General features: G+C 35.4%; 3 protein-coding genes across 3 annotated transcripts; 2 read left to right on the forward strand and 1 right to left on the reverse strand.

Annotated features, from left to right (window-relative positions):
• Positions 1–1,957: 1,957 nt before the first annotated feature.
• On the forward strand, positions 1,958–4,038 carry LOC111410297 (zinc-finger homeodomain protein 6-like). Its single transcript, XM_023040564.1, has one exon. The coding sequence runs from the start codon at positions 2,704–2,706 to the stop codon at positions 3,727–3,729; it is 1,026 nt and encodes a 341-aa protein (XP_022896332.1). The 5' UTR covers positions 1,958–2,703; the 3' UTR covers positions 3,730–4,038.
• Positions 4,039–6,286: 2,248 nt separating this feature from the next.
• On the forward strand, positions 6,287–7,407 carry LOC111371978. The gene is made up of 2 exons (XM_022994121.1): positions 6,287–6,920; positions 6,971–7,407. Exons 1-2 carry the CDS (start codon positions 6,287–6,289, stop codon positions 7,405–7,407), a joined length of 1,071 nt encoding a protein of 356 aa, XP_022849889.1.
• Positions 7,408–19,432: 12,025 nt separating this feature from the next.
• LOC111375758 (embryonic protein DC-8-like) lies at positions 19,433–21,538 on the reverse strand. The gene is made up of 3 exons (XM_022998632.1): positions 21,043–21,538; positions 20,019–20,128; positions 19,433–19,931 (listed from the first exon to the last, which is right to left on the reverse strand). The coding sequence occupies exons 1-3, from the start codon at positions 21,255–21,257 to the stop codon at positions 19,756–19,758; spliced, it is 501 nt and encodes a 166-aa protein (XP_022854400.1). The 5' UTR covers positions 21,258–21,538; the 3' UTR covers positions 19,433–19,755.
• Between the last annotated feature and the right edge of the window lie 4,379 nt (positions 21,539–25,917).

Here is a 25,917-nt window from a genome sequence, read left to right on the forward strand (position 1 = left end):
ACCCTACCCCACCCCACCCTACCCCACCATCATCGACTCACCCCACCCATGATCATCAACTCATCGTTACGACGTCGCTTATCGGTTCCACCATAAAACCCATCAAAACACCATGCTCTTCCCTTTTTCACTAGTTTTCTTCATTAAAGAGAAAAAAAAAAAAAAAAAAAACAACACAAAAGTAGAAAATACAGAGAGAATCTATGAAATAAAAAAAAAAAAAACAACTGGAAAATCAATTTTTAAAACCAACATATGCAAGTATATATGCAAACCCACAAATCGTCATGTAAATTTATGTTGAAATTAGATGAAAACACCAAGTAAAATTGAAAAGGAAACTCATTGGACCAATTGATTAAATAGTGTGGTATAGATAGAAATGATGTGCAGAGGGTGGGTTGGATTAGAAATGGAATGGAGCAAATTCTGCCATCCTTTTGATCTCTATCTTCTCTCACTCACACGCACTCGCTCGTGTATTGGAAGGAGGAAGAGAATAGTTTACATTTTATAGTTTACAGTATGGTTTGGATGGGGTGCGGGGGTGAAGAAGGAGATGAATAGTATTTTTTTAATTTATTTTAATTGTTTTATTATAGGGTTAAGTAACTTTTACATTTTTACCCTTTTCAATTAGTCAAAAATTGGTCAATGTTTGATTTTATTGGTCAACTAACGGCCAAACGGACGGTTTCCATCCATTTGGATTTCGAGTGCGGATTTTTGAAAGGTTTGGTACTTTCAGTGGCATAAACTAAAAATTTGAGTAAAGTCTGTTAATAAATGAAATGTTTGATATCTATAATTTTCCCAAAAATATATATATTCAACGAGGTTACTATTGATGCTGACAAAACAATCACCGGACAAGCGCACTCAAACACGCACCGTCTAAAACACGTTTTGAAATCAAAATCTCCACAACTCTATAATAGATAGCATTTCCAATCAACTCGTGGACCAAAGTTACTATAAAGAAAGAGAGAAGGAAATATACAGTCAAATGAAACGTGCACACAAATCTGAACTAGCAAACGTGACACTACTGGTGTTGGTCCTTTTTTTTTTTTTTTTTTTTTTTTAAGGGGTCCGAGCGGGAGTTTGTTCACACCAATGACTTCCTCTTCATATGACTCCCAGTGTTAACTCCAGGAATCGAACTCTCCACCCTTGCTTCCAGCGTCCCAACGAAGTGATTATTCCACCAACTCGGATGTGCCAGGGGGGGCCTACTGGTGTTGGTCTTAATTATAGGCGAGGTAGGCAATTACCTAAAGCTCCATTTTAGTGAGGGTCCCAAATTTTATTTATTTATTTTTTTTATATGTATTTTTATGTATATATAGGGTTTCATATCTGAAATTGGTCTAAGACCCCCAAAATTTCAGGGCCAGCCTTAAACGCTACTATTTCCACAAACTGCAACATTACTCTTTCATGCTCATTGTTGTCCTCTCATACGAGTCTGGATCGCGTCTTATAATATATTTTTAACACGTACAACTCATAAAATTCACAATTTATAAGTATTTAATAGCACTACTAAATAAGTACTTAGTCTTAGTTTAGCCTATCATCCTCTCGAACCAGCTAAGTGAGTGAAAGAAAAATGGGGAAACAGAAAGTGAGTGAGAAAGAGAGTACCAAAATAAAGGAGGATGAGGAGAATCTTACATACACAATAACAGGGACCAAATGCTGTGTGCTGTGGACCATCATTTTCACTTTTAATTCATCCCCCACTACCTCAAAATCACTCTGTTCCTATCTCACACACGCAAACACTGTCAAATGTAGGATTAAGCTATTTGTACATTAAAAATGTAAAATTTTCCTAACAATGTGTGAGATGTCAAAATCGAGATCACTAATTGTTTTAAATGTTGTTAAAATCAACGACAAAACGTGGATCATGACGCACAATGTAGAGAAAACTATCACCTTAGTAAAACTGATCTAATGTAATACCATCTTAATCTGGATTCTTAACATCAACGAAATCCAAGATAGCACAAGTACCAGGACGATTCCACCAAAGTTACATCCTCTCTCTCTCTCTCTCTCTCATACACATGTTTTAGGGTTTCAGTGGCATCATTGATGGTGAGAATGCAAAGGTACTGAGGCAATAATGGGACAGTGGACCTTTTTGCAGGCTGTGGAAGATAACCCAAATGAGCTTGTCGGTTTTTTTATAGTGTAAGTCTATTATCACTGCACTATATATCACTGCCACTCGTCTCTAAAGTGTGCATACAGTCACCAAACCAACCCATTTGGTTTATGCCTTAGAATGTTAAACTGATGGCTGTTAGGAGACAAACTTCTCCTTAATTTCTTTCGCACTTTCTCATCGTCTTAGAAGCTTCGGTGTAACCTAATTTTCTCTTTTTTGATTAGAGTTAAGACTATTTTCCTCTAGTTTCCAGATAAGGGTCTAGTCCTGTGTGTTTAATTTTTGTTCTCAAGATTGTATGATTATTGTTTTACCTTCAAAATTTCTTGACTTCAAGCCTTTTGGGTCAGTTTTGATAGAGTTTAAAGAAATGGGGTGGTCCAGGCATCCAAAAAATGTTCAAGTAGAAAGAAATGGAAGACCAAATTTAGGATTACTGGGTGGACTAACAGAATTTGATGATAATGGTTCCTAGAAAGGAAAGATTTTGAAGAGAATTGGTTGATTTGTGTAAATATTTTCTTATGGAACGTAGTAGTCAAGAAAGTGCTATAGGGATGCCAAATTCTGTGAGTTATAATCCACCCCAGCTGAATCAAGAATCACCAGTCAAGCTGCCTCTAGCCTCTATAATATCCTCTCCACCAGATAGGAGAGGAAATGCAAAAACACTAAATAAGCACCAGCGTCAGGATCAGGATCAGGATCAGCATCAGCTCAATTCACCACCGCCACAGCCGTCTCTTGTACAAAAAGATTCAATCTCAGATCCAGATCCAGATCCATATCCGGCCAGAGTGGCCAGTGGAACAACTGGTGGTGTTTCAAATTTAAGGATAGATCCACCTCCGCAGCCACATGATCTACCAGCAACATCTTCCAACCCTACTGATACTATTAGATATAACGAATGCCTAAAGAATCATGCTGCAAGTGTAGGAGGTCATGTTTTAGATGGATGTGGAGAATTCACGCCCAGTGGAGAAGAGGGCACCCCAGAAGCCTTAAGATGTGCTGCTTGTGATTGCCACCGGAGTTTCCATCGAAGAGAGGCCGACGGAGAGTCACAAACTGGCACGTCTCACTACTACACATACAATCCCAACTCCAGCAATAACAATATCCATAGGAACCCGTTATTTCCAAGGCAGAATCAGCATTTTACCGCCACCCCTCCAAGTGGCCGTACGCCGCCTACAGTGGTGGCGTTCGGCAGAAACAGCGGTGGTGGAGCTGGTGCGGAGTCAGCTAGTGAAGATCTCAACATGTTTCGCTCCAACGCTAGAGGGCATGAAGTTGTGCAGCCATCATTTTCAAGGTCCAAGAAGAGATTTCGGACGAAATTTAGTCAAGAACAGAAAGATAAGATGCATGAATTTGCTACAAGGCTGGGATGGAAAATTCAGAAAGAAGATGAACAAGAATTGCAGCAGTTCTGCAATGAAATGGGAGTGAAGAGACGGGTTTTCAAGGTGTGGATGCACAACAACAAACAAGCCATGAAGAAGAGACAAATGTACTATGTAAGTCCAGAAACGAACCCCATTTGAATTAGGGTATAGATTATTAACCTTTTTACATAGCTACACATCATTGATGCAGATTAAGAAAATTATTATAGAAGGCTAATCACCTTGGTCATTTCAATTTTCCAGTCCTGCAAGTCATGATCTAATTAATTACCTGATATGTAATGGTCTTAATTCTGCTCTTGTAAAAATAAAACTTTTATATATTGGAAGAAATGCACTAAAATGAAGAAAGAAAATATTCATAAAATTTATATATTTCAAGTACTATATACTTTGGTTATTTTTGGTACATGGTATAATGTTCCTTGCTAAACTGGCTCGTTTACTGAAAAGTAAAACACATGAATCCCTAGATGAAAAGAAGAGATTTGTTACTAATGCTACTAAATCTTCTTCAAAACAATTTAAAGAAAAACAAGCACTTAAGTTCATAGAATAGGTGTAATTAATCCTATATTCTTGAGTTTTTGAAGTTTAATTTTGTACCCTCTTTGCTGCTAAAGTTACATGTAATTGTTCTCTATACAAACATTTCGATTTTTCACCCCATTTTATATGATTGCAAGACTATTTCCTAATACTAAACAAAATAAATTTGTGCTGCTTTATTCATTTTTCCAATTCATATTATGTTATTCACTTCAAATAATGTTATTGAGATAGTATTCACATTTACATAAGTGAAGACTGTTCTACACATTTACTTATAAATCTGATGTTGACAGTAAAATGGATTAATTCCCAGTAATTAATTACAATTGGGAGTTGAGACATTCAAAATGCTGAATCGACGTTGACTATAGTCTATAACCCCTAACCTTCCAAGCTAACGATGCGAATTTCTGCTACCTGCTTATATCTTTTCTCTAAATATTCGATTCGAATTCAGCACTAATTAATGTTCATATACATTAAGATTCACTTGAGGAAAAGGTTTGGTTAAGAGGATTATACGACTATGTGGTGCAATTCCAAGTACTTGAATGTTTGTGGATATTTGTCCTTGAATGCAGGTTTGGTACGTAGTACTGGATAGTATGACAAATAAGATTTTAATATCCTTTTCTCCAGTGATCAGTCTAATGCAATCGAATATATATCCTATCAACATAATTTGTCTAATGCTTTCGAATCTTTCCTATCAAAGGTGCTCTACGTGTTTAGTTGTTACTTGCAACTCAAAAAAGATAAGTTTGGAGGACAATGCAAAGTTCTTAAATGATAAGTATGTCAGCAAATGAAAGGCCTGTAACCTACTTTGCAGTAGTATGGTGCCTTTCCCTTCATTTTCTGGAGCCTCACCAGCATGATATTTCCGTTTAAATTAGACAAAGAAAATGTTGGTAACACCTCGAGCTCTTTTATTTAAAAATAATAATAAAAATGAAAAAAGGAAAATAAAATAAAATTTACAGCTGCAAAGAGAGACATTTTATTGCTCTATGGACATGGACTATATGTTTGATATGCAATACTCTGAAAAAATTTTGTGAGCGCATCGAACCTGATTTAATACTTTCAAGCAAGGATAAGAATGTAATAGCAGCATCCGTGACAGGCCTGTACTGCAAATTTTATACGTTATATTCGATAATAAAATTTAACTTCTTTCTTTATTTTTAAACTATTCCAGTGTTCCTTCCAAACATGTTTTCTTTGAATGAGAAAATTAAGCTTGCCTTATTCCTTATTAAAGTGCTTTAGAGCGAGAAATTTAAATGCTCTAGAGTGCGAGAAGACAAAGGCCTAAATAGACAGTTTACTTGACACATTGAAACCCTAATTCTTCAGTTCCATATTCCCATTACTAGCCCTTGTAAAGTCTCACAAAATTCTGGCATAACATGTACTGCACCTAAAGCTCGTCTTTTTGTATGCAGTACTGAAAACCACTGCATGTACAATGGACAAGATTTTAATGCATTTCTCTCTTTTATATGAGGAGCAAAGCTAAAGGATGCGCATTTGCACATGAAAAGATGAAGAGGAAGTTAGGCACGTGGAATAGTAGGGGTCTGAACACTCCCCTCAAACAAAATGGTGTTCGAAGTTTTATTGGGCAACACAACATTGATGTCTTGGGTATTTTGGAAACTAAGTTGGGGATGTCGACGATTGATCGGATCATGCGGAATAAGTTTGGCAACCTATTCCAAATCAATAATTTTGAAGTTCATAGAGCTGGACGTATTTTGGTGCTATGGAACTCCTTGAAATTGAACTTGGAGGTATTGGAGACTACTTCGCAAGTTATCCATTGCATCGTTACTTGCAAGATAACATCTTTAAAAAATTTTGTTAGCTTTGTCTATGGCCTCCATACAACTGTTAGTCGTAGACCATTATGGGATAATATCATGCAGTTTGGTTTGGATTGTTCATTGCCTTGGTTGATTATGGGTGATTTCAATAATGTATTGCATTTTGTGAAAAAATTAATGGTGCTGATGTTACCACATATGAGATAAAAGATTTTGTTAATTGTTGTCTTAATGTTGGTCTAATGGACTTGAGATCTATTGGTTGTTTTTACACTTGGAACAACAATTCTGTTTGGACTAAACTGGATAGAGCAATGGTAAATGATTTTTGGATGCATATGGGTTTTTCTAGTAGTGCGGAATTCTTACCATCAGGATGCCTATCTGATCACTCACCTTGTATTGTTTCTATTTTTACATGTGATGAGGTCAAGAAGAAACCGTTCAAATTCTTCAATATGTGGACTAAGCACAAGAAGTTCCATGAGACCGTGCTAAGCACTTGGAATCTATATATTCGGGGCACTAAGCAATTCTCTCTTTGCAAGAAGTTGCAACGTCTCAAAGGAGTGCTTAAAGAGTTAAATGTTAAACACTTTGGTCATATTTCATCAAGGGCCGAGGTAGCAAAAAAGGCCTTGGTGGAATCCCAGCTTGTCCTGCATGATGATCCCACCAATTTACATCTACAAAATGAGGTTGCTCGATTGAGGAAAGAGGCCATAAATCTTAGTGAAGCAGAAAGAAGTTTCTACTTCCAACAAGCGAAGTGTGCATATTTGAAGAATAGTGATAAATGCACAAAGTTTTTCCACTCGATTGTGAAGAGAAACAATAAAAGGAACTTTATTGCAGTTGTACTTAAAAGGGATGGTTCTTATACCTCTTCGCAAAAACAGGTGGCTGATGAGTTTGTTCATCTCTACAGTGAATTGTTTGGACGGGACAGTAATGGACTGGTTTTTTTGGCTGAAAATCTTCAGTTTGGCCTACTTTAGATGAGGAGCTCGCCACTTCACTTACTAGGGATGTTTCTGAACAAGAAATTAAGGATGCCCTTTTTAGCATTGGAGATGATAAATCGCCCGGACCGGATGGTTATACATCTTGTTTCTTCAAGGAGGCATGGGATATTGTTGGTAATGATTTTATGGAAGCAATTTATGAATTTTTTGCTTCTAGGTCTCTCCTTAAGCAAACGAACCATACCATTATTGCTTTGATTCCTAAGACTAACCATGCTACTTCGGTGAATGACTATCGGCCGATCGCTTGTTGTAATGTTTTCTACAAAGTGATCACTAAGATACTGGCTTCTCGATTGGGGCCAACACTTGGGTCCATCATTGATCAAGCCCAAGCTGCCTTTATAGAAGGTAGAAGCATGGTAGAGAATATTCATCTTGTTCAAGAGCTTGTGAGGAAATATAATTGAAAGAGGGTATCACCAAGATGCCTACTCAAAGTTGATTTGAAGAAGGCGTATGACTCAGTGAATTGGGATTTTCTTAAGAATGTTCTTGAGGGTTTGAAGTTTCCAACTAAATTCATAGATTGGGTTATGGAATGCATTACTACGCCTACATACTCTATTGCTCTTAATGGGTGCCTTCACGGGTTCATAAAAGGGAGGAAAGGTCTTCGTCAAGGTGACCCTCTTTCTCCATTTTTATTTGTTTTGTGCCTTGAGTACTTTTCTAGAATGGTGAAGAGAGCCACCAATAATACTGAGTTCAATAACCATCCTAAATGTGCTCCTCTAAAGATTACACACTTGGCCTTTGCGGATGATTTGATGCTATTTGCTAGAGGTGATACTACTTCGGTTCGGATCTTGATGAATTGCTTAGCAAATTTTGGTGACATGTCGGGACTAACGATGAATGTTGACAAGTCTAACTTGTATATGGCGGGAGTTCAAGGGCAAGAAAGGGATTATATTATTGAGATTGCAAATATCTCCCAAGGATCTTTGCCTTTTCGCTACTTGGTGGTTCCTCTTGCGGCGGGAAAGTTGAAAACCAGTTCTTATGATGTATTTATTAACAAGATCATAGCCTATATTGGGGCTTGGTCTAGGGCATCATTATCATATGCAGGAAGACTAGAGCTTGTGAGAGTCGTACTCCAAGGGGTTGAATGTTTTTGGTTATCTATTTTTCCCTTTCCGGCTATGGTTACTTTTAGAGTCATATCTCTTTGTCGCAACTTTCTTTGGGGATCAAAGAAACCATTGGTTGCATGGAGCAATATTTGCTTACCTAAGGTTGAGGGTGGACTTGGGCTCCGAGACATCAAAAGATGGAACTTAGCACTTCTTTCCAAAACACTTTGGAACATTCATTGTAAGAAAGATTCTTTGTGGATTAAATGGGTAAACCAAGTATACCTACGTGGGAGTAACATTTGGGTATATATGCTGAGAAAAGAGGACTCCCCTCTTATTAAAAAGCTGGTGGAAATCAGAGATTACATTATTGGGGTTGAAAATTCTACCCAGGCAGCTATTTATAAACTGGCCAAGTGGAGTAATGTTGGCAGATTTAGCATAGAAGATGCGTATGAGTTCTTTAGGCCAAGGGGAGTCAAAGTAAGCTGGGCTAACCTTGTTTGGAATGCATATGTCACTCCGAAGCATGCCTTTATCACATGGTTGGCAGTTAAAATGAAATTGTTAACTAGGGACAGATTGCATTTCTTAGATATTGACCCTAAATGCTGTTTATGTGCACACATGGATGAGTCTACGGAGCATTTGTTTTTCAGTTGCTCCTTTACTTGATCAGTCTGGGAAAGAATACGTGCGTGGGTGGGTCTCAGGCGAGCTATGTCAACACTTCACATCGTAATGAAATGGATAAAAAAGGAAAGTAGGGGTTCATCTTGGCATAGCAAGGCGAAGCGTATTGCACTTGTTAGTACTGTTTACCACATTTGGATGGCAAGGAATAAGATGATTTTTGAAGACCTTATTCCACATGTTGATAGTATTGTTCGACGAATCAAAACACACGTATACAACGTTTTGTTCTCTTTGTATCCGAATGTTTTGTTTCAATATGAGTCCTTAGCTGTAGGTCTCTAAGTCGTACATGAAGTGTTATTCTACCCGAGCTCGCACGGTGTAGTTGTATAATTACTTTCATATGATGGCCTGGGAATGCCCGGTGTATTTGTAATTAAGTTTTGATCAATATATTTCACATTTACCGATCAAACAAAAAAAAAAAAGATGAAGAGGAAGAAATTACTAAAATTGAAACAACCTTTTGAAACATTCAAAAAACTTTGTCGAAGACCTTTTGCAATGTTCAAACATGTTGCAAGCCTCAATATTATCGTAGAGTATAAGGATGCAACAACAATTTTTGAGTCTTGCTAATAAAGTTTTTGCAATGTTTCTTAGATATCGCTAATAATCTTTTTGCAACATTTTTTTAATGTTGTTAATGACTTTTTTGCAATGTTTCTACAATGTTGCTAATACCTTTTTTGCAACATTTTTTTTAATGTTGTCTATGCTTATATCCTTTTTTTTCGTAATATTTTTTTACTATTGCCATATGTTATTTTACTTATATTTTCATGGCAATTTTTTTTCTCTTTGTACAATAATTTCATATTGAGTAAATATATTTTTGGGATTGCCTGATATTGACAATAACTTCATTAATCCATACAAAATAAACGGAGAACACGTCATTTCAATAAGTTGAAGAAAAATCTTGACTTGCCTTAAGTAAATAAATAAACATAGAATACAAAATAATGATAGTTTTAGGGGGTGTTTGATAGGCATTTTTATGTAAAAATGTATTTTAGAATAGTAAATTGATGTGAAATGTGTGGTTGAGAAATAAGGAAAAAAATTTAATTCACGTGTAAATATTAATTTAATAAAGATTGTGTGGTTGAAAAGAAGAGAGAGAAAAATGCATTTTGATAAAAAAAAAAATTACTACCAAATGGGACCTTAATTAGGAAATCAATTTTTCTTATGCTCCGATTATAATATCATACCAACAGAAAGAGTACAATATGCAAAGGACTAACTTTTACAAGTATAGTCCTTGTAAAGGACTAATCCCATTGAGTGGGAACTTGAAGAATCATGTGCAAATCAATGTTCTAAAACGCGTAATGCGTGGTGATGCATGAAAGTTAAGCTATGGGCTACACGAGTTTAGACGAGGCTTAGGCGTAAAAAAAGTAAAATGCGTTTTCTTATTTTAATATTATTTTAATTTTTAATAAATCAAAAAATTATTTAATAATTAAAAATAATACTTACTAAACATTTTTTCAAAGTTTCCAACAAAAAGATAAGTTTCAAATTTAAACATAAAATAGAAAATAAATAATATATGAATTTAAATTTTATCTAACTCTTTATCGGACTCCAATTCAATATCCTCTTTTTCATCTAATTCCTCATTTGTGTCTTTCGATACAAGTGGTTGTTTTAAATTAGGGCAAAATGAAGAAATTAGCCATTGATAATTTTTTAACAGCACAAAATTTAGCACCTGTTTGGCCCCCATTTAGTAGAAATGAAAATTGGTGGAATAGTATTTTTTTTTAAAAATGAGTGGTTGAAAAAGAAAGAAAATTTTTCGATATATATGTAATATTATTTTATGGAAGATTGTATGATTAAAAATAGAAGAAAGAAAACGTAAAATAATGTAATAAAAATTAATGGGGGCCAAACGGCAGGCTTAAAAAATTTTTAAAAAAGGACGCGCATAATTGTGCCTAGGCGCGTCTTAGTGGTCAAAGATTGTTGTTAACCGCCAAATAAGACACTAAGCTACTTGACTTGGCATTTTGGCCGAGCATCACGCCTAGGCGCACCTTAGCGTTGCCTTTTAAAACACTGGTGCAAATACAATGCCTGACTGTATCTAACTAAAATTGCTTCAAACTTGCCAACATGTAAGCATTGTGGTTAACAGATTTGAGGGTCCAACTAATACACCCCAAGCAACCATATGAGGTGTGAACTTCCATCTTTCCAAGCCAGATTCTAGGCATAGAATTTGCAAGTTTTATTCTGTGGCGGAGAGCTTCAAGTATAAATCGAATTGATTCAACAAATGACACAATCAGAGAATTACTAAGTGCAACAGACCCAAGACTATAACGTATAAGCCGCTTCATTGATGAGAAATCTGGAAGGAAGGGATCTCAGGCTGGATTTACAAATAAAACAGATGGATTGTGAGAAAAATATGAGATGAGAATATACAAGCATGATGAATTGTTCTCAAACAAAAAATTTACAGCTTAGACAATTTTTTACTAGCATCGAGACAACAACATGACTTGACTTAAAAATAATTAATGGAACAAGGGAAAAATAAAGATTGAATTTGGGAAATGGAAGAACTAAAATACAAGTTAAACTTTATTCCATATAAATTTCAAGTTCACTTATAATTTTTGGAAATTTCATTCAATCCAGGGATATGCAGCCTGAAGGGTAAAGAATTCAGACCTGTGCAACCACCTCAAACCATGTTAATTAGAAGAATACAAGCAGTAATTAATAGACACATGGATCTAATTCGATCCCCAAATATAAGCAGACTCCGATTTACCAATGTAAATTTAAAATGCACTATATTTAAAGAAATAAAATAAAACCAACCATAACAACAGTTTGGCTAAACCAGGAGATAAGACCATAACTGTGGATGTTTCTGTCTATCTGGCTAAAGAGATAAATTTTGGCTTTAACAATGATTTAAAGCATACTCTAATAAACCTTAGCAAAAGCAAACTGATGATAACATCTATACCGTGTACCACTTTTCTGGCTGTAGGAATCCATATTCATCTTCGGGCAGTATTTTCTTTTCAGCTTTTACTATAATTCAAAATGAACAAACTTTTTATTAGTAGAATGCCGCTGTGTTACCCATTTTGCCTTTATCCCTATTGAGGAAAGTAGGGGACGGGTCACGGGAAGGCGGGAATAATTTCATTGTGTTCATTTCATGAAAAATGTAATGGAAATAAATAATTGTTCTATTTCCCTTTTCGTGGATCTTTTAGTAGAGAAATGTTACTAGAAGGAAAAGAGGATGGGAAACCAAATATTAAGAAACCAATTATGGAGTAGTTTAAGATTAACTTCACTAAAATATTAAGAAACCGAATACATGCTGGAAACATACTCATTTCTTTTACCCATAAAAAGTTCATTTTCATCATTTTCCCTTTGCATACCACTGGATTGGATAGATTCAAATTATATGGTGGAAGAGAACTTGCAAAATCCATTTCTCCTCTGTGGATAAAAGTTTTGTTTCTATGTGCATTGTTCTTGAAAACACAAATGTATTTGTGAGGATGATTCTTGCAAGAGGAAGAAAGAAAGTTATGTTGGAAAAATAATCAGTTGCAGTAACGTTCAAAACAATAAAATCCAGAAATATAAAACTTATCTTTCAATTGAGTCTTCTAACAGCACAATGTCTTAAAGTGAAATTGTCCGTCGATAACTGCTGCAACCTTCGTGGACAATCACTCTCAGGATAAAATGATCGTAAGCCAATTGTGCAGTAATCACGAATAGTTTTTAGAACTCTCAAAAATACTTCAGAAAATATGTAAAAAAACTGAGTATAAAAATTCAGAATATGTGAAATAAGATTTCTTTTAAAATGATTTTCTGTTTTTTTTTTTATGTGTCTTTCCCAAATCAAGAAATGACTTTATATAGGCAAAACTGGAAGTAACCATCTCTTCCATGGCCAGAAAATAATTCAGAATGTTAATTGCTGTGAGTAGTGGGTTGTTAAAAAAAAGGTCAAAAAATACAGACTAGTTTTACCCATTAAATAATTTCAAAAATAAATAAAATAAAAAAATTTATTTTAGTCAAGGAAACCCAAGGCTCCAATCAAGACTTTTTAATAATTGCGTGGGGAGTGACCCCAACTTCTGACGTCCCATACAAATGCTACATTTTTCACCACTTGGACACTTTATCTAATTTAATTATTTCTCTCACATTTTATAATATATAGCAATTTCCCCACATGAAAGAAATAAGATAAATGAAAATATTACTCTGAAGTATGATAGAAATATGCAGGCTTAGGTGTCTATCGACTTAAACCGTGGCTTTGTATATTCTATTGAGCTTGCTAATTGTAGAGTGAACTATTTCTTGAACTCTAAAATTATAGTTGCAAATTGAGACAATAGAGCACACACATGATTTCTAGAACAATCATTGAGTTCTCACGATTATGTTCATTTTGACCTTGAACTTTCCCAATTTCTTTGAGTGCTTTAGAAAATTCGCCTCAGTTCTCGTAGGAAGCAGCCCCACTTCCACACTCAAATAGGTGCTTCTATCAAGGGTGCACTGTATCTAAACACCCCACTAAATATCAGCTATAGTACGCATTAAAAGCATTAGCTCATCCTCTAATCAATATAGTTGGTACTACGCATCATAGGGAAGTGTTTGGAATAAATCTAATGTAGTAGCCCCCAGACCACTCCAATAACTTTGTTGTCCAATTGAACCTTAACCATGGAATCTCTAATTGCAAGGTTAGGTTTTTGTTATAGGTGATCTAATATGTAATAGGCTTTAGCCCTATCCCCCTTGATGTTTATTAAACTAGCTCTCTAGTTAATCCTTTGGTTAATGGGTCAACAATATTATCACTTGACTTCACATAGTCAATAGCTATAATCTCATCCTTAAGCAGCTGACGCACAGTATTGTGTCTCATACAAATATTTCTAGATTTTCCATTATAAGATGAATTTTGAGCTCTTGAAATAGATGCTTGACTGTCACAATAGATTGAAATAGTTGGAAATGGTTTAGACCACAAAGAAACATCCATAAGAAAATTCCTTGACCATTCAGCCTCCTCACCTGACTTATCTATGCCTCTTTGGTTGACCATGTGTCCCAAGAACTTACCGGAGGCAACATCGAATGCGCACTTTAGGGAGTTCAACCTCATCATATACCTCCTTAGAATTTGAAAGGTTTCATTTAGGTGTGTCACATGGTCATTTGCATTTAGACTCTTCACTAGCAAGTCATCTACGTAAACTTCCATTGTTCCGCTAATGAGGTTGGCAAATATTTTGTTGACAAGCCTTTGATAGATAGCCCAGTACTTTTTAACTCAAAGGGCATCATTTTTTAGCAATAGAGGCATTTGTTAGTGATGAAAGAGGTACTTTCCTCATCAGCTGGGTGCATGAGAGTTTGATTGTAACCCAAGTAAGCACGTATGAAGCTTAACAATTTATGTCCTGCAGTGGAATCCACCAGCTAGTCTATTCTGAAAAGGAAAAAACTATCCTTAGGTCAAGCTCTATTAAGGTCACAGAAGTGAATGCACACGTCCACTTTCTATTATGTTTCTTTACCAAGACTAAGATTGAGACCCACTTTGAATAGATAGCCTCTTTGATGAAGCTATTCTGAATCGACTTCTGTACTTCTTCCTTTAGGGCCTTATACCTTTAAGGGTTGAAGGCCCTTTTCTTCTATCTATGCAAGGTAGCTGTAGAATCAATTTTCAGACGATGATAGCTGGCCTTGAGATTAATGGCCACCATATCCTCATGCCTCCATGCAAAAAGATCCAGATTTCTGCATAAGAAGTCTTTAATCTTTTCTTTGGCCTTAGGTAACAGCAAATTCCCACTTGCAGTAGCTTCGTAGGGTCCTGAGTATCTGTCTAAAAGCTTTCTAACTCTTCCATGGGAACTGTTTGAGGCACAAGCTCAATAATTCGAGGTTCAAGTTCATCAAGTATGAAGACTTCCTCAGGGACATCCACCATCTCTACATTCCCTTGCTATAAAATCGTACTCCACTAGGATGTTTAGCATGTTCATGTCCATGTCCACTATTACTACTTTGACATCCCTAAACTCAACTTTTCTTATCAAATTCAAATAGCATTCCCTTACTTCTCTTTGGTCGCTTCTAACTATAGCAATCCCTAATCGGTGAAAAAATCTATACATAAATGGTGGATGAAAGTGATGGCTCTAAGTCCTTTAGGGCAAGCTTGCCTAGCACCTCGTGGTAGTCTAATCTATTATCCACTATCAAGAACTCCATAAAGTTCAATGACGTCTGGAGTGACTCTCCCATCTATACTACATGTGTTATCTTATTCCTTGGGATGATGCTATTGCCAGTAAAACTGTGTAAGTGGCTAGTGATGGGGTTAACTTGTGATCTATAGTCACCTTGTCAAAGATGGCTCCAATGAGAATGTTAATAGAGCTGCCATTTCCACCAGCATCTCTTTGAAATGTTACGGGCCATTATAGCCCTATAACAAAGACGTCACAATAGAGAAATTGGACACCTTCTGCATCCTCTTGCGTGAAGGAAATGGGAGGTGTTGACTTCCTTAAAAACTACCATCCACTATGTTACTCGTCAGTAGGGGATCTTTGGCCTCTAGTGTGTAGTTTCTTTGGGAGTTCCTCGTATTGTTCTTGACATAAGGTGTGCCAAAGATTGTGTCAATTTCATGAATATGGCATCATCTGCATTAGCTAGATTGTCCTTTCGTCGTCACTGCCCTTCTCTGGGTCTTTTCCCCTCATGTTTCCTTCTCCGTCGCAGGGACACCTTCTAATGGCAAGGTCTAGCCTCCTCTCACCTAAGTGGGGCTTGTTTCTTAGAGTGGTCACTTGTATAATTGTGAAGGCTTGACTGCCTAAGATGTTGGGCGATATCTCTATAACATGTTGTATCGTGGCTATAGGAATGATGATAGGTACAATACCGAGGAGTTTTTAGCCTACCTCTAGGTTTCAAACCTCACCCCAGGCCTCTTCCTTTATGGGACCCTGTCGTAGAGGCCCGATATGCTTCATGCTTGTTTCAAGGATAACATCTTCATAGGCCAATGTGGGCACCACATTTAAGATGGATGTGGAAAGTGTCTATCTCGAGTTGGAAACAACCTCATTACTAGCCTGGTTCCACTGATGGTCCATTAGGTGAGAGGTCGGCACTCTCCCATGTTGTCTTTGCTAAGGTAGGATACCTCTACTAGCTCTGTTCCTATGATCAATCAACTTTTCATTGATAAATTTCCGTCTCATCATTTCCAGCAACACGTCATAGGTAACTTGGGTCCTGATTCTGTACATCCTTCCAAAAAAGGCATTCATGTTTATGCCTCCTCAGAATGCTGACAATACCTTAAGATCAATAACTTGCACATAGTACGTCATCTCGTCAGTGAACTAGGATAAGAAGCTTTTCAAGATTTTCTCGAGTTGTTGCCTCATGTCTTGGAGATGTTGGATGGGAGTCTCCCCCTCTTTACTTACAGCAAATCTTTTTGAGAATGTGGTTTTAAACTCTAATGCTTCTGGGAAGTAACTTGTTATACCAAATCTCTGCTGCTCCACTTAAGTCAGGTGGAACGCTTGACATTTTACAACAGGGTAGCATCTCTCGAGCTCATGTGAATTCATAACTATTCAAGTGCTTATCCGAATCGCCTTTCCTCTCATAATTTGGTATTTTTGACATTACATAATGACTTGACGGGTAGGCATTTCTCAATTCTTATGAAAAAGGTAAATTTTCATCATCATTGTCAAGATCACAATATCACTTAGGTTCATCGGAATCATCATCCTCGTCAGCCTAATATCTTGGCGGTGTATGAGATGGGCTCGCTTGGGCCATGCCATCTCATCCCTCTTTTACAGCATATTTCTAGACAGGTCCACACGGTGGACTTGTTCTTACCATTCTTCCATTTGCCAATTCATAGAAGGTGGGGACTGTGGCATATTTCTAGGCAATGGGGGTTGTTGAGGCTGTCAATGCCTCCACTCTACAAAGCTAATTCTGTCAAATACATTAACGGACCTTTGAGGACAACAGTCTAGCTCATATTCAGGAGGAAAATTGTATTTCATGTCAAATGGAGCCTCAGTGGGCAAACCAAACACATAATTAGAGGAAATATCAACTCTCGCTTTTCTTTCAAGGAGACTACCTCCTCTAGCATGCCTAGAGGATGGGGCTCTTTGGCTCTACACCTCACCCTCTTGTGGGTCTTAATGTGGTGTGAAAGGAGGGATTGGGTAACGTCCTTAGCATTGCATTATATTAAGAGTTCTTGTATAGCTATATTTTAGTTGGTAATGTTTCTCATATTAAATTCCATGGTGGCTATCTCCCTAGTAAGTTGGACAGCTATCCTCACCCCATCGCTACTATGGTGTGGTGAGGTCAGTATCGACCCACTGGTACGACTACTGCTGCTTAAGGGACTCTATCATTATTTTTCCTTATCATCCTAGGAGGAATATCACGGTCAAAACTCATTTTTCTTTAAATTTTTTCCAACTTTTGTGGCCTTTTTTTTTCCCCAAAACAAATCATATTTTAAGGGGGATGTCCAACTATTTTTTCAAAAGCTTTTTCACGGTGTTGCTTGTGGTTATGGCATGATTTTTCACAGATTGCGCTAATCTGTTGATCTCATTTTCTATTAGGAGTTCGTGGACAAAAGATACCGATCCCATTTGTCACACGTAAGCAAATTTTAACACGTATGGACATGTGCTAGTCGATAATGTTCCAGTTTTGAACGTGAAAGATGCTTTATAATATGAGACAAATATGTTCAGACTCTAGTAATATATTTTATGATCGATTGTAAAATAATAAATGACTGTCAATAACTTGAAGAAAGCAAAGTAATTAAACTCAAGCGAAGACAAGTGTATAAATAGCAAGAGAGAAAACAAATAGTAGCTTCAAGTGTGTAGATTTGCATTAATTTTCAAATGATACAAGGGTATTTATAGTCTTATAAATGAAAAGTGTCCATTGGATGAAAATCCACTTGACCTCATGTCTTTGGCCGAAGCACACAATCCTAAGCATCAATTTGACTTTTCTAGCCTGTGGCGCATTCAGTACTTGTACAAAGAGCAGCTACCATATTGCCTAAACTGACAACAAGATATTTTACTCATTACAAAAGTCTCATCAATCATTCCAGAAAGATTTCCTACATAAATTCAGAATCCTCATGTGTAGGTCATCACGTGCTATAGTTGAGCTTCGGCTTTAACTTGCGACAATGAGCTTATCTTTAGGGCTTCGTCATTGACAAAAGACAAATGGGCCTCGATGGACTTACCACATGGAGCCACGTGTGATGAAGCATAACAAAAGCAAAACTCAACCAAAGAAACAAAGAAAACTCTAAATTGCAAGGTACACCAAAGTGAGTGTTTCTCTCGCTCAAGTTGAGAGATTCTTTCTCCAACTTCTTTTACATAAGATGCATTATTTTTATTAGCATTTGTTAAACCTTACGACTTACACTGGTTTATTCAAACAAAAACTTAAATGTGAATCAAATAAATGATCTAAGCAAAGCACAATGCATTAAAATGGTAGATAAAAAGCTACTCTCTTGAAGATCCCGAGAACCATGCCACGGTGAAGGCGTTCTGTAGTGCCTACTAGTAATTACTCATAATTCTGCTGTTGGTTCTCATATTTGCTCTTATGTTGCTTGTAGCTTTTGAAATTGTCTCCTTACTTTGTATTTTCTCATTGGTCTGATCAATCATTGTATCAACAATCAATCCATAGGTTTCTCGAAGGTTTAATTTGGTGTCCTCATAGGTCCCAAAACCTTTATCTTTTTGGTGTGACATTGCAGTTCTGTCATCTCATTAACGCCATCAGCCTTATTTGAAACCATTCTTATGTTTTGATAGGCAAACACATAAGAATCAAATGCTTTATCCTTCACAGCATCTCCAGCTTCCTGGCCTTACCATAAGCTCCGTCTATGGCTTGATTTGTTTTATCAGGGGCAATGGTATAAGCATTATTTGCATTATCTTTTGCCTTCTCCTTGGCATCACCGATCGTATTTGATGCCATGTTCATTCCTTAGCATGCTTTATCGGAATCGAAGGCATTAACAGTTGAGCTTTGTCATTTGCCCCTTTAAAAATAGATGAAATATGGTCAAAATAATTTTTTTTGTTAACTAACGTTAAAGTGGACGGATTCTGTCCATTTGCACTCTAGATGCACATTTTTGAAAGGTTAAGAATCGTTGGTGATACAAATTGAAGATTAGGGTAAAATCTGTAAAAATTAAAAAGATTTGAGACCGCTACTACAATTTTCCCTTTCTTTTTTTATAAAGCATTTGCAAATGGAAGGTCAATCTTCTTGTTTTCATTCTTTAAATGATGGGTCAATCTAGTCTATTATAAATGAATTATATCCTCGTTTGGTTGTAATTTTTTAACCATTATTTTACTGTTTCAGTCGTAATCTTTGACTTCTTCACTCATATATGGAACCCACTTTTCTCTCTAACAGTAAAAAAAAATCAATTCTCATAATCACTACCAAACAGACACTATATTTCAAATACTAGAACAATACTAGAACGACTTAAATAAATAATGTCCTTTAAACGACTTTTTTTATTACATATAAATTCTAAAATTAATCTACTTGTACAAAGTAGATAGACAAAGTTTGATGACAAAATAAGTGTTAACAAGATCTATATCGATGATTTGTTTTTATTTTAAAATTGAATTTTGAAATGAGTGATATAGATTTTATCAACTTCCTTTGTAGACATAGGAATACTCTAAACTCTAAATTCTATTACATTAACTTTATTAAGTACTTTCAGGCTCTCCTATCAAAAATCCTAAATGAGTCCTGGGCCTCATGAGCTTTATCTCTTGCCTCACTAGCCAAATCTTAAGCTATTTTATAGGCTTTGCCCTTCCCAATTTCTTTAGCATCATTAGCCATGTCAGACGCAGTACTCTTGGCTTGACCTGCCTTTTCTGAAGCATAGTCCTTGGCATCGCCTATTTTCTTGGATGTTGTTTCTGCCGCATCATTGGCCTTCTCCGAAGCATACTTTGATGTTTCTGGAAAAGCAACATTCATTGTCTAAAAGAGTTAATATTATTCCAATGAAAAAAGGAAAGAAGTGTGAAAAATGTAGAAAGAATCACCATATGCTGCAGAATTGAGTGTATCAGTGGACTTTGAAGCAGCATACTTGACGTTTTCTTTAATCTTTTGAGCTCCATCTTTTGCACTATTTTCACTGGATCCAAATCCCCTGAAATCATTAATCATATGAATCAACGTTGCTTGGAAAGGCAATGAATACAGCCCTTGTTTTCCTTCACCAGCCAACAAATTCAAGGAGTAACATTCTTTCTGTAAGAAAGAAAATGTAGCGAAAGCTCCTCTATTTTTGTACAAGGACTTGTTTTCCGCTTGTGGTTTGCGAATGTGAAGATAGTATTGAAATTGATACATATAGGCATATTACTCGATAATAAAAGAAAACGTGTAAATGATATTTCTGGCACTAAGAGATCCATTTTTTTTTTTTTTTTTTTTTGGGTCTCTTACACTTGACTTATAATATCAATTGGACTAGAAAAAGTCCCACTCATAGACATCGACATGGCATATTCACTCTCCGACCTTCCCTCGTATGTAGTCTCTATACCAGTGTGCATTTCCCTATGAAAGTCCCTAAACAAATCTTTTAGGGCCACATCGTCTCATATGATCAATCCATCCTAACCTTATATACGGCTTGTTTGAGTCACATTATTTTCAAAAAAAATACATTCTTCAACAGTAATTTGATATCATTTTAGCTACACATTTTTCAATAAAATAATATTATACGTAAATCTAAATTTTTTCCTTATTTTTTAATCATATATTTTCCATTGATTTGATACGAACAATGCATTTTTTTTTCCAGAACGTAGATCAAACATGGGCATAAGATATTGAAGGAAAGGATTGATGGGGCGGGTATGCTTAGGCATCATTTAGCCCTTTTTTCAGTCTCATTCTCCGAAAACAAAAATGGGGATCAAACAAAAGCCTCATCGAGTTGCAGTCAAATGTAAAACGGAAACAAGGCTCGACACGAAATATGAAAACGTGCTAATATTCAGGCAAAAAAATACCAGAAACAATAAAAAATTATTAAATATAACGAATGCTCACTCAGATAATTTGTTCATTGCCCAATCAGCCCAGGAACCAGCCTTCTCTTTGACATCCGGCACCGTCTCGGCAGCACTCTGCTTGGAATCTTCTACTCGAGCTTTCATATTACCGGTAGCCAACTTCGCCGTCTCCGTCACATCTTCACCCCAACACCAGCCCACAGACACCACCACCGCAAACCACACCACAAACAGCAGCGCTCTCTTACCCATTATCGTAAATGAAAATTCAAAACTCAAAGACGTAATCTGGTTTCACTTTTCGATTGCGTGAGAGTGGAATTTATAGAGAACGGGGTGAGACGTGGCAGTTTTGCCGGGTTACATGGAACGACTATTTCTGCCATCTTCTTGTTTTGCCGTATTTTACCGCGACAGTTTTGCCGGGTTTTCTCCTCGCCAAGGCCAAGTGCACAACGCGGCCTGCGGGTGGCCATGGGAACTTGGGAAGCAGACCCGAACTATTGGAATTGGACATACCGGCGGTGTTTGGTTTTGTGGCTTCCGTAACAATAAAATTGAAGTCAATTATTAATTTTATTCATATATTTATGTGATCCGCAACCTTTCAAGTTTATCAATTTTTATAATAATATTAAAAAAATATAATTTTTATGTTAGATATTTATACAATATATATTAATATGTAAAAAAATTAATTAATTTAGATGAAGTGCCAAATTGGTTAAAGGTATGGAACTTGTGCGGGAGGTCAAAGGTTCGGGTCACATGTCACGCAATAATAAAAAATGTCTTTGATTGTAGCGGGCCTTTGGTTCTTAGGTTTTTTTTTATTAAAATAATTATTTTTTTATTTTAATTATTTTCGAAACTATTTCATGAGTAATATGACAGTTTTTTAACAACCTATTATTAACAAACCATTACCCATAAGCCATTAAATGTTGCAAATATTTGTGGATCATGTGGAGGCGGTTAGATACATGCTGTCTATATAAACACATCTGATTGTGAAAAAATTACATCAAAAACAAAATTATAAAATTTCATAATTTGAACTTTTAATACTTGAGTGTTACACACACACACACATATATATATATATATATAGTACACTTGAGAGTCCTGAGAAATTATTTGTGATTGCTGCACAAGTGGTTTGTAATCGTTGTATCTTAGGATTGATTGTCAACAAATGTCGCGGCAATTATCAACGTGCAATTTCACTTTAAGATATCGTACTATCACAAGACTCGATCAATCGATTAGTTTTACGTCTACATTTTACTGTTCTACAAATTATTGCAACTAATTATTTTTCAACATTTTATCCCACCCGAGGCTTAGAAAAATGGGTAAGATATTGTCTATTTATTCTAAATGGGGCTGGCTTTGGGTTAAGAGACCTCGATAACTTGGTGAGCTGGCTCGCGAGAGTTCAATATATTGGTGGTTCGGATCCATATTAAACTAAGATTGACTCGCCAAGTTGGCCGAACTGAGCTAGGTGGCAGCAAGTCAAGACTAAAATCGATTTCGTTGATTCAAAATAAGAACAATGCAGATTTGACTCTTTAAGTAGGCTTATGCATTCTATCCGTGGATTATAGTGCACAAAGTAGTATTTTGTCCCTTTCTATACATATTATTTTAAAACTCAATTTCAATACATATCCTCCCAATAAAATAATTTTGCATATGGATGCATAATTTTTCCCTAAGTTTGGCTATGTTCTCCAAAAATGTTATTTATTAGAAAAAATCAACATCAAACAGATTGTTATATTTGATAATATAGCATGAATCAATCTTGTTTCTGTGAATGATATCCGATTTAGAGTCTAATGAGATAAACTTGAAAAGTTTAGTAACTAATTATTGATATTCATGATCATTTGCGAGAACGTCTATATATTCATGGATGAAAAGTTTAATGTATACTTAAAATTTTTAGGTTATAAAGATTTGACTTGATCGATCGGTTTGACTGGAGAAATAGGGAACCAGACGGATACCGGTCTAGTTGATGTTAATAGCCCGTATGAATAAAGCCCCGGCAAAAAATCGAAAAACCAGACGGGAAATCAAAAAGTGGCGACCTGATTGCAATTTTGCCAAGTTTTTCGATTACTTTTGAAGAGGAAAAAAATAAAAATCTAAGAAGAATCAAATCTTTCATCTAATCTACTAACTTCTTCCATTTATCTTAAGCTATTTGATGAAATATATGGTGCCCAAAAATCTACAAAGAAATATAAGAAAAGGAATGAGAAGGAACCTTTAAAAGTTCTCTCAATTTAAAGGTGCCATTGCGCTCTCAAAATTGTTGGTAGGAAGGATATGAATGATATGTATGGTTTAGTATATAGGGTTTAATTTGCTTTATTTGGGCGCATTTAATTCTATTAGTATGTAGCCCATATAGTTTTTATTTTATGTTTAGTTGCATTTGGTTCCTTCAATATTAATTTGATGTAAAATTATTATTAAAAGTTAAATAATGGATATTAAAAATACTCTTTACTTAATGTAAAATTTTAACAGGATACATATCAATATGTGAAGTTTTTAAATTAATTATATTGTTTTCGGTTTGATTCGGTTCAACCCTGATTCGACCCTCAAACCCTTAACCCTCTCACTTGTTCGAGTTAAAGTCCAGGTCGATTTTCAAAACATAGAATTTTAAATCTTTTGTCCATTTTAATTACAAAAATTCGAGATCTTGGTGAGAGATTATTTACAAGTTCTAATTTATAATTCTTAGACTATTAATTCAGGCGACTTCAAATTCATTCAATAGAATAGTGTCAATATCAATGCAAAAGTTGCAAAACATTCACATAAAATGACTTGTTGAGACTAACGTGAGGTAAATCTATAATTTCTTTCAAGATAGATTTATGATCCCGTTGTTTTGCAAGTTTATGGATCGTAGCAAGTAATAATAGTAGATAGTGAGTCCAAATATCATACCTACAGAAACTAAGTATTTACTATTAATTTTATCTTAACCTAGCTTCGGTCTAATTTTATTTAGTGGCCTATTATCAAATCACGATTTTAAGTTTATAGCTAAATTATATTAAATTACTTTAAGTCTAACGAGTTTGTGGAGGACTTTTGGAATTTAGTGGTTAGGAATTTCGATTTCACTTAGATATCTAACATTCATCTAACCCAACTTCATTCAGTCCATGTTTCATATTATTCACAATCAAAACGACATTCTTGTGACTTCGAAGAGCTTTCTACAAGGATTCCTGGACTATCGAGGATAAGGAGATGTGAGGCTTTATATTCATCCATCTTCATAGCCCATTGTTGGGCTTTGTACATTTATTTGGTAGAATCTATCCAAACGGATTATAGAACTTACCATCTCCAAGAGTGATAATCACTTTTTGTTATACGAAACTTTATATACCCCAAGGTTCCTTGCCTTGCAACATCAAAATCTCATTCACTTTTCACGTTTTCATTCTAAATGAGAATCTAGTTCAATGGAAGCTTTATTCCTTTTGTAGTTAGTAATATCATTCAAACAAAATTAATGTTATTCACATGTCCAAATTTGCTCTATTTCTACGTCAATTCATACACATGTAAAATCATTCAATTTTAATAATTCAATTGTTGTACAAACTAGATAAATAAATTTCCTTTAGATCTCAATATAATCCTTTCGATCGGTTTGACTGGAGAAATAGGGAACCAGACAGATACCGGTCTAGTTGATGTTAATAGCCCGTATGAATAAAGCCCCGGCAAAAAATCGAAAAACCAGACGGGAAATCAAAAAGTGGCGACCTGATTGCAATTTTGCCAAGTTTTTCGATTACTTTTGAAGAGGAAAAAAATAAAAATCTAAGAAGAATCAAATCTTTCATCTAATCTACTAACTTCTTCCATTTATCTTAAGCTATTTGATGAAATATATGGTGCCCAAAAATCTACAAAGAAATATAAGAAAAGGAATGAGAAGGAACCTTTAAAAGTTCTCTCAATTTAAAGGTGCCATTGCGCTCTCAAAATTGTTGGTAGGAAGGATATGAATGATATGTATGGTTTAGTATATAGGGTTTAATTTGCTTTATTTGGGCGCATTTAATTCTATTAGTATGTAGCCCATATAGTTTTTATTTTATGTTTAGTTGCATTTGGTTCCTTCAATATTAATTTGATGTAAAATTATTATTAAAAGTTAAATAATGGATATTAAAAATACTCTTTACTTAATGTAAAATTTTAACAGGATACATATCAATATGTGAAGTTTTTAAATTAATTATATTGTTTTCGGTTTGATTCGGTTCAACCCTGATTCGACCCTCAAACCCTTAACCCTCTCACTTGTTCGAGTTAAAGTCCAGGTCGATTTTCAAAACATAGAATTTTAAATCTTTTGTCCATTTTAATTACAAAAATTCGAGATCTTGGTGAGAGATTATTTACAAGTTCTAATTTATAATTCTTAGACTATTAATTCAGGCGACTTCAAATTCATTCAATAGAATAGTGTCAATATCAATGCAAAAGTTGCAAAACATTCACATAAAATGACTTGTTGAGACTAACGTGAGGTAAATCTATAATTTCTTTCAAGATAGATTTATGATCCCGTTGTTTTGCAAGTTTACGGATCATAGCAAGTAATAATAGTAGATAGTGAGTCCAAATATCATACCTACAGAAACTAAGTATTTACTATTAATTTTATCTTAACCTAGCTTCGGTCTAATTTTATTTAGTGGCCTATTATCAAATCACGATTTTAAGTTTATAGCTAAATTATATTAAATTACTTTTAAGTCTAACGAGTTTGTGGAGGACTTTTGGAATTTAGTGGTTAGGAATTTCGATTTCACTTAGATATCTAACATTCATCTAACCCAACTTCATTCAGTCCATG

Source organism: Olea europaea, chromosome 2 (assembly GCF_002742605.1).
Source record: "Olea europaea var. sylvestris chromosome 2, O_europaea_v1, whole genome shotgun sequence".
Lineage (NCBI taxonomy): Eukaryota > Viridiplantae > Streptophyta > Magnoliopsida > Lamiales > Oleaceae > Olea > Olea europaea.

Excerpts from the sequence above, each read along its gene's own strand:
- LOC111375758 (XM_022998632.1), bottom strand. The coding sequence starts at position 21,257 with ATGGGTAAGAGAGCGCTGCTGTTTGTGGTGTGGTTTGCGGTGGTGGTG. Across the intron at positions 20,129-21,042 it reads GCAATGAACAAATTATCTGA|GGGATTTGGATCCAGTGAAA; the intron begins GTGAGCATTCGT and ends TAATGATTTCAG. Across the intron at positions 19,932-20,018 it reads ACTCAATTCTGCAGCATATG|AAACATCAAAGTATGCTTCG; the intron begins GTGATTCTTTCT and ends TTGCTTTTCCAG.
- LOC111410297 (XM_023040564.1), top strand. The coding sequence starts at position 2,704 with ATGGAACGTAGTAGTCAAGAAAGTGCTATAGGGATGCCAAATTCTGTG.
- LOC111371978 (XM_022994121.1), top strand. The coding sequence starts at position 6,287 with ATGGTAAATGATTTTTGGATGCATATGGGTTTTTCTAGTAGTGCGGAA. Across the intron at positions 6,921-6,970 it reads TGAATTGTTTGGACGGGACA|ATGAGGAGCTCGCCACTTCA; the intron begins GTAATGGACTGG and ends GGCCTACTTTAG.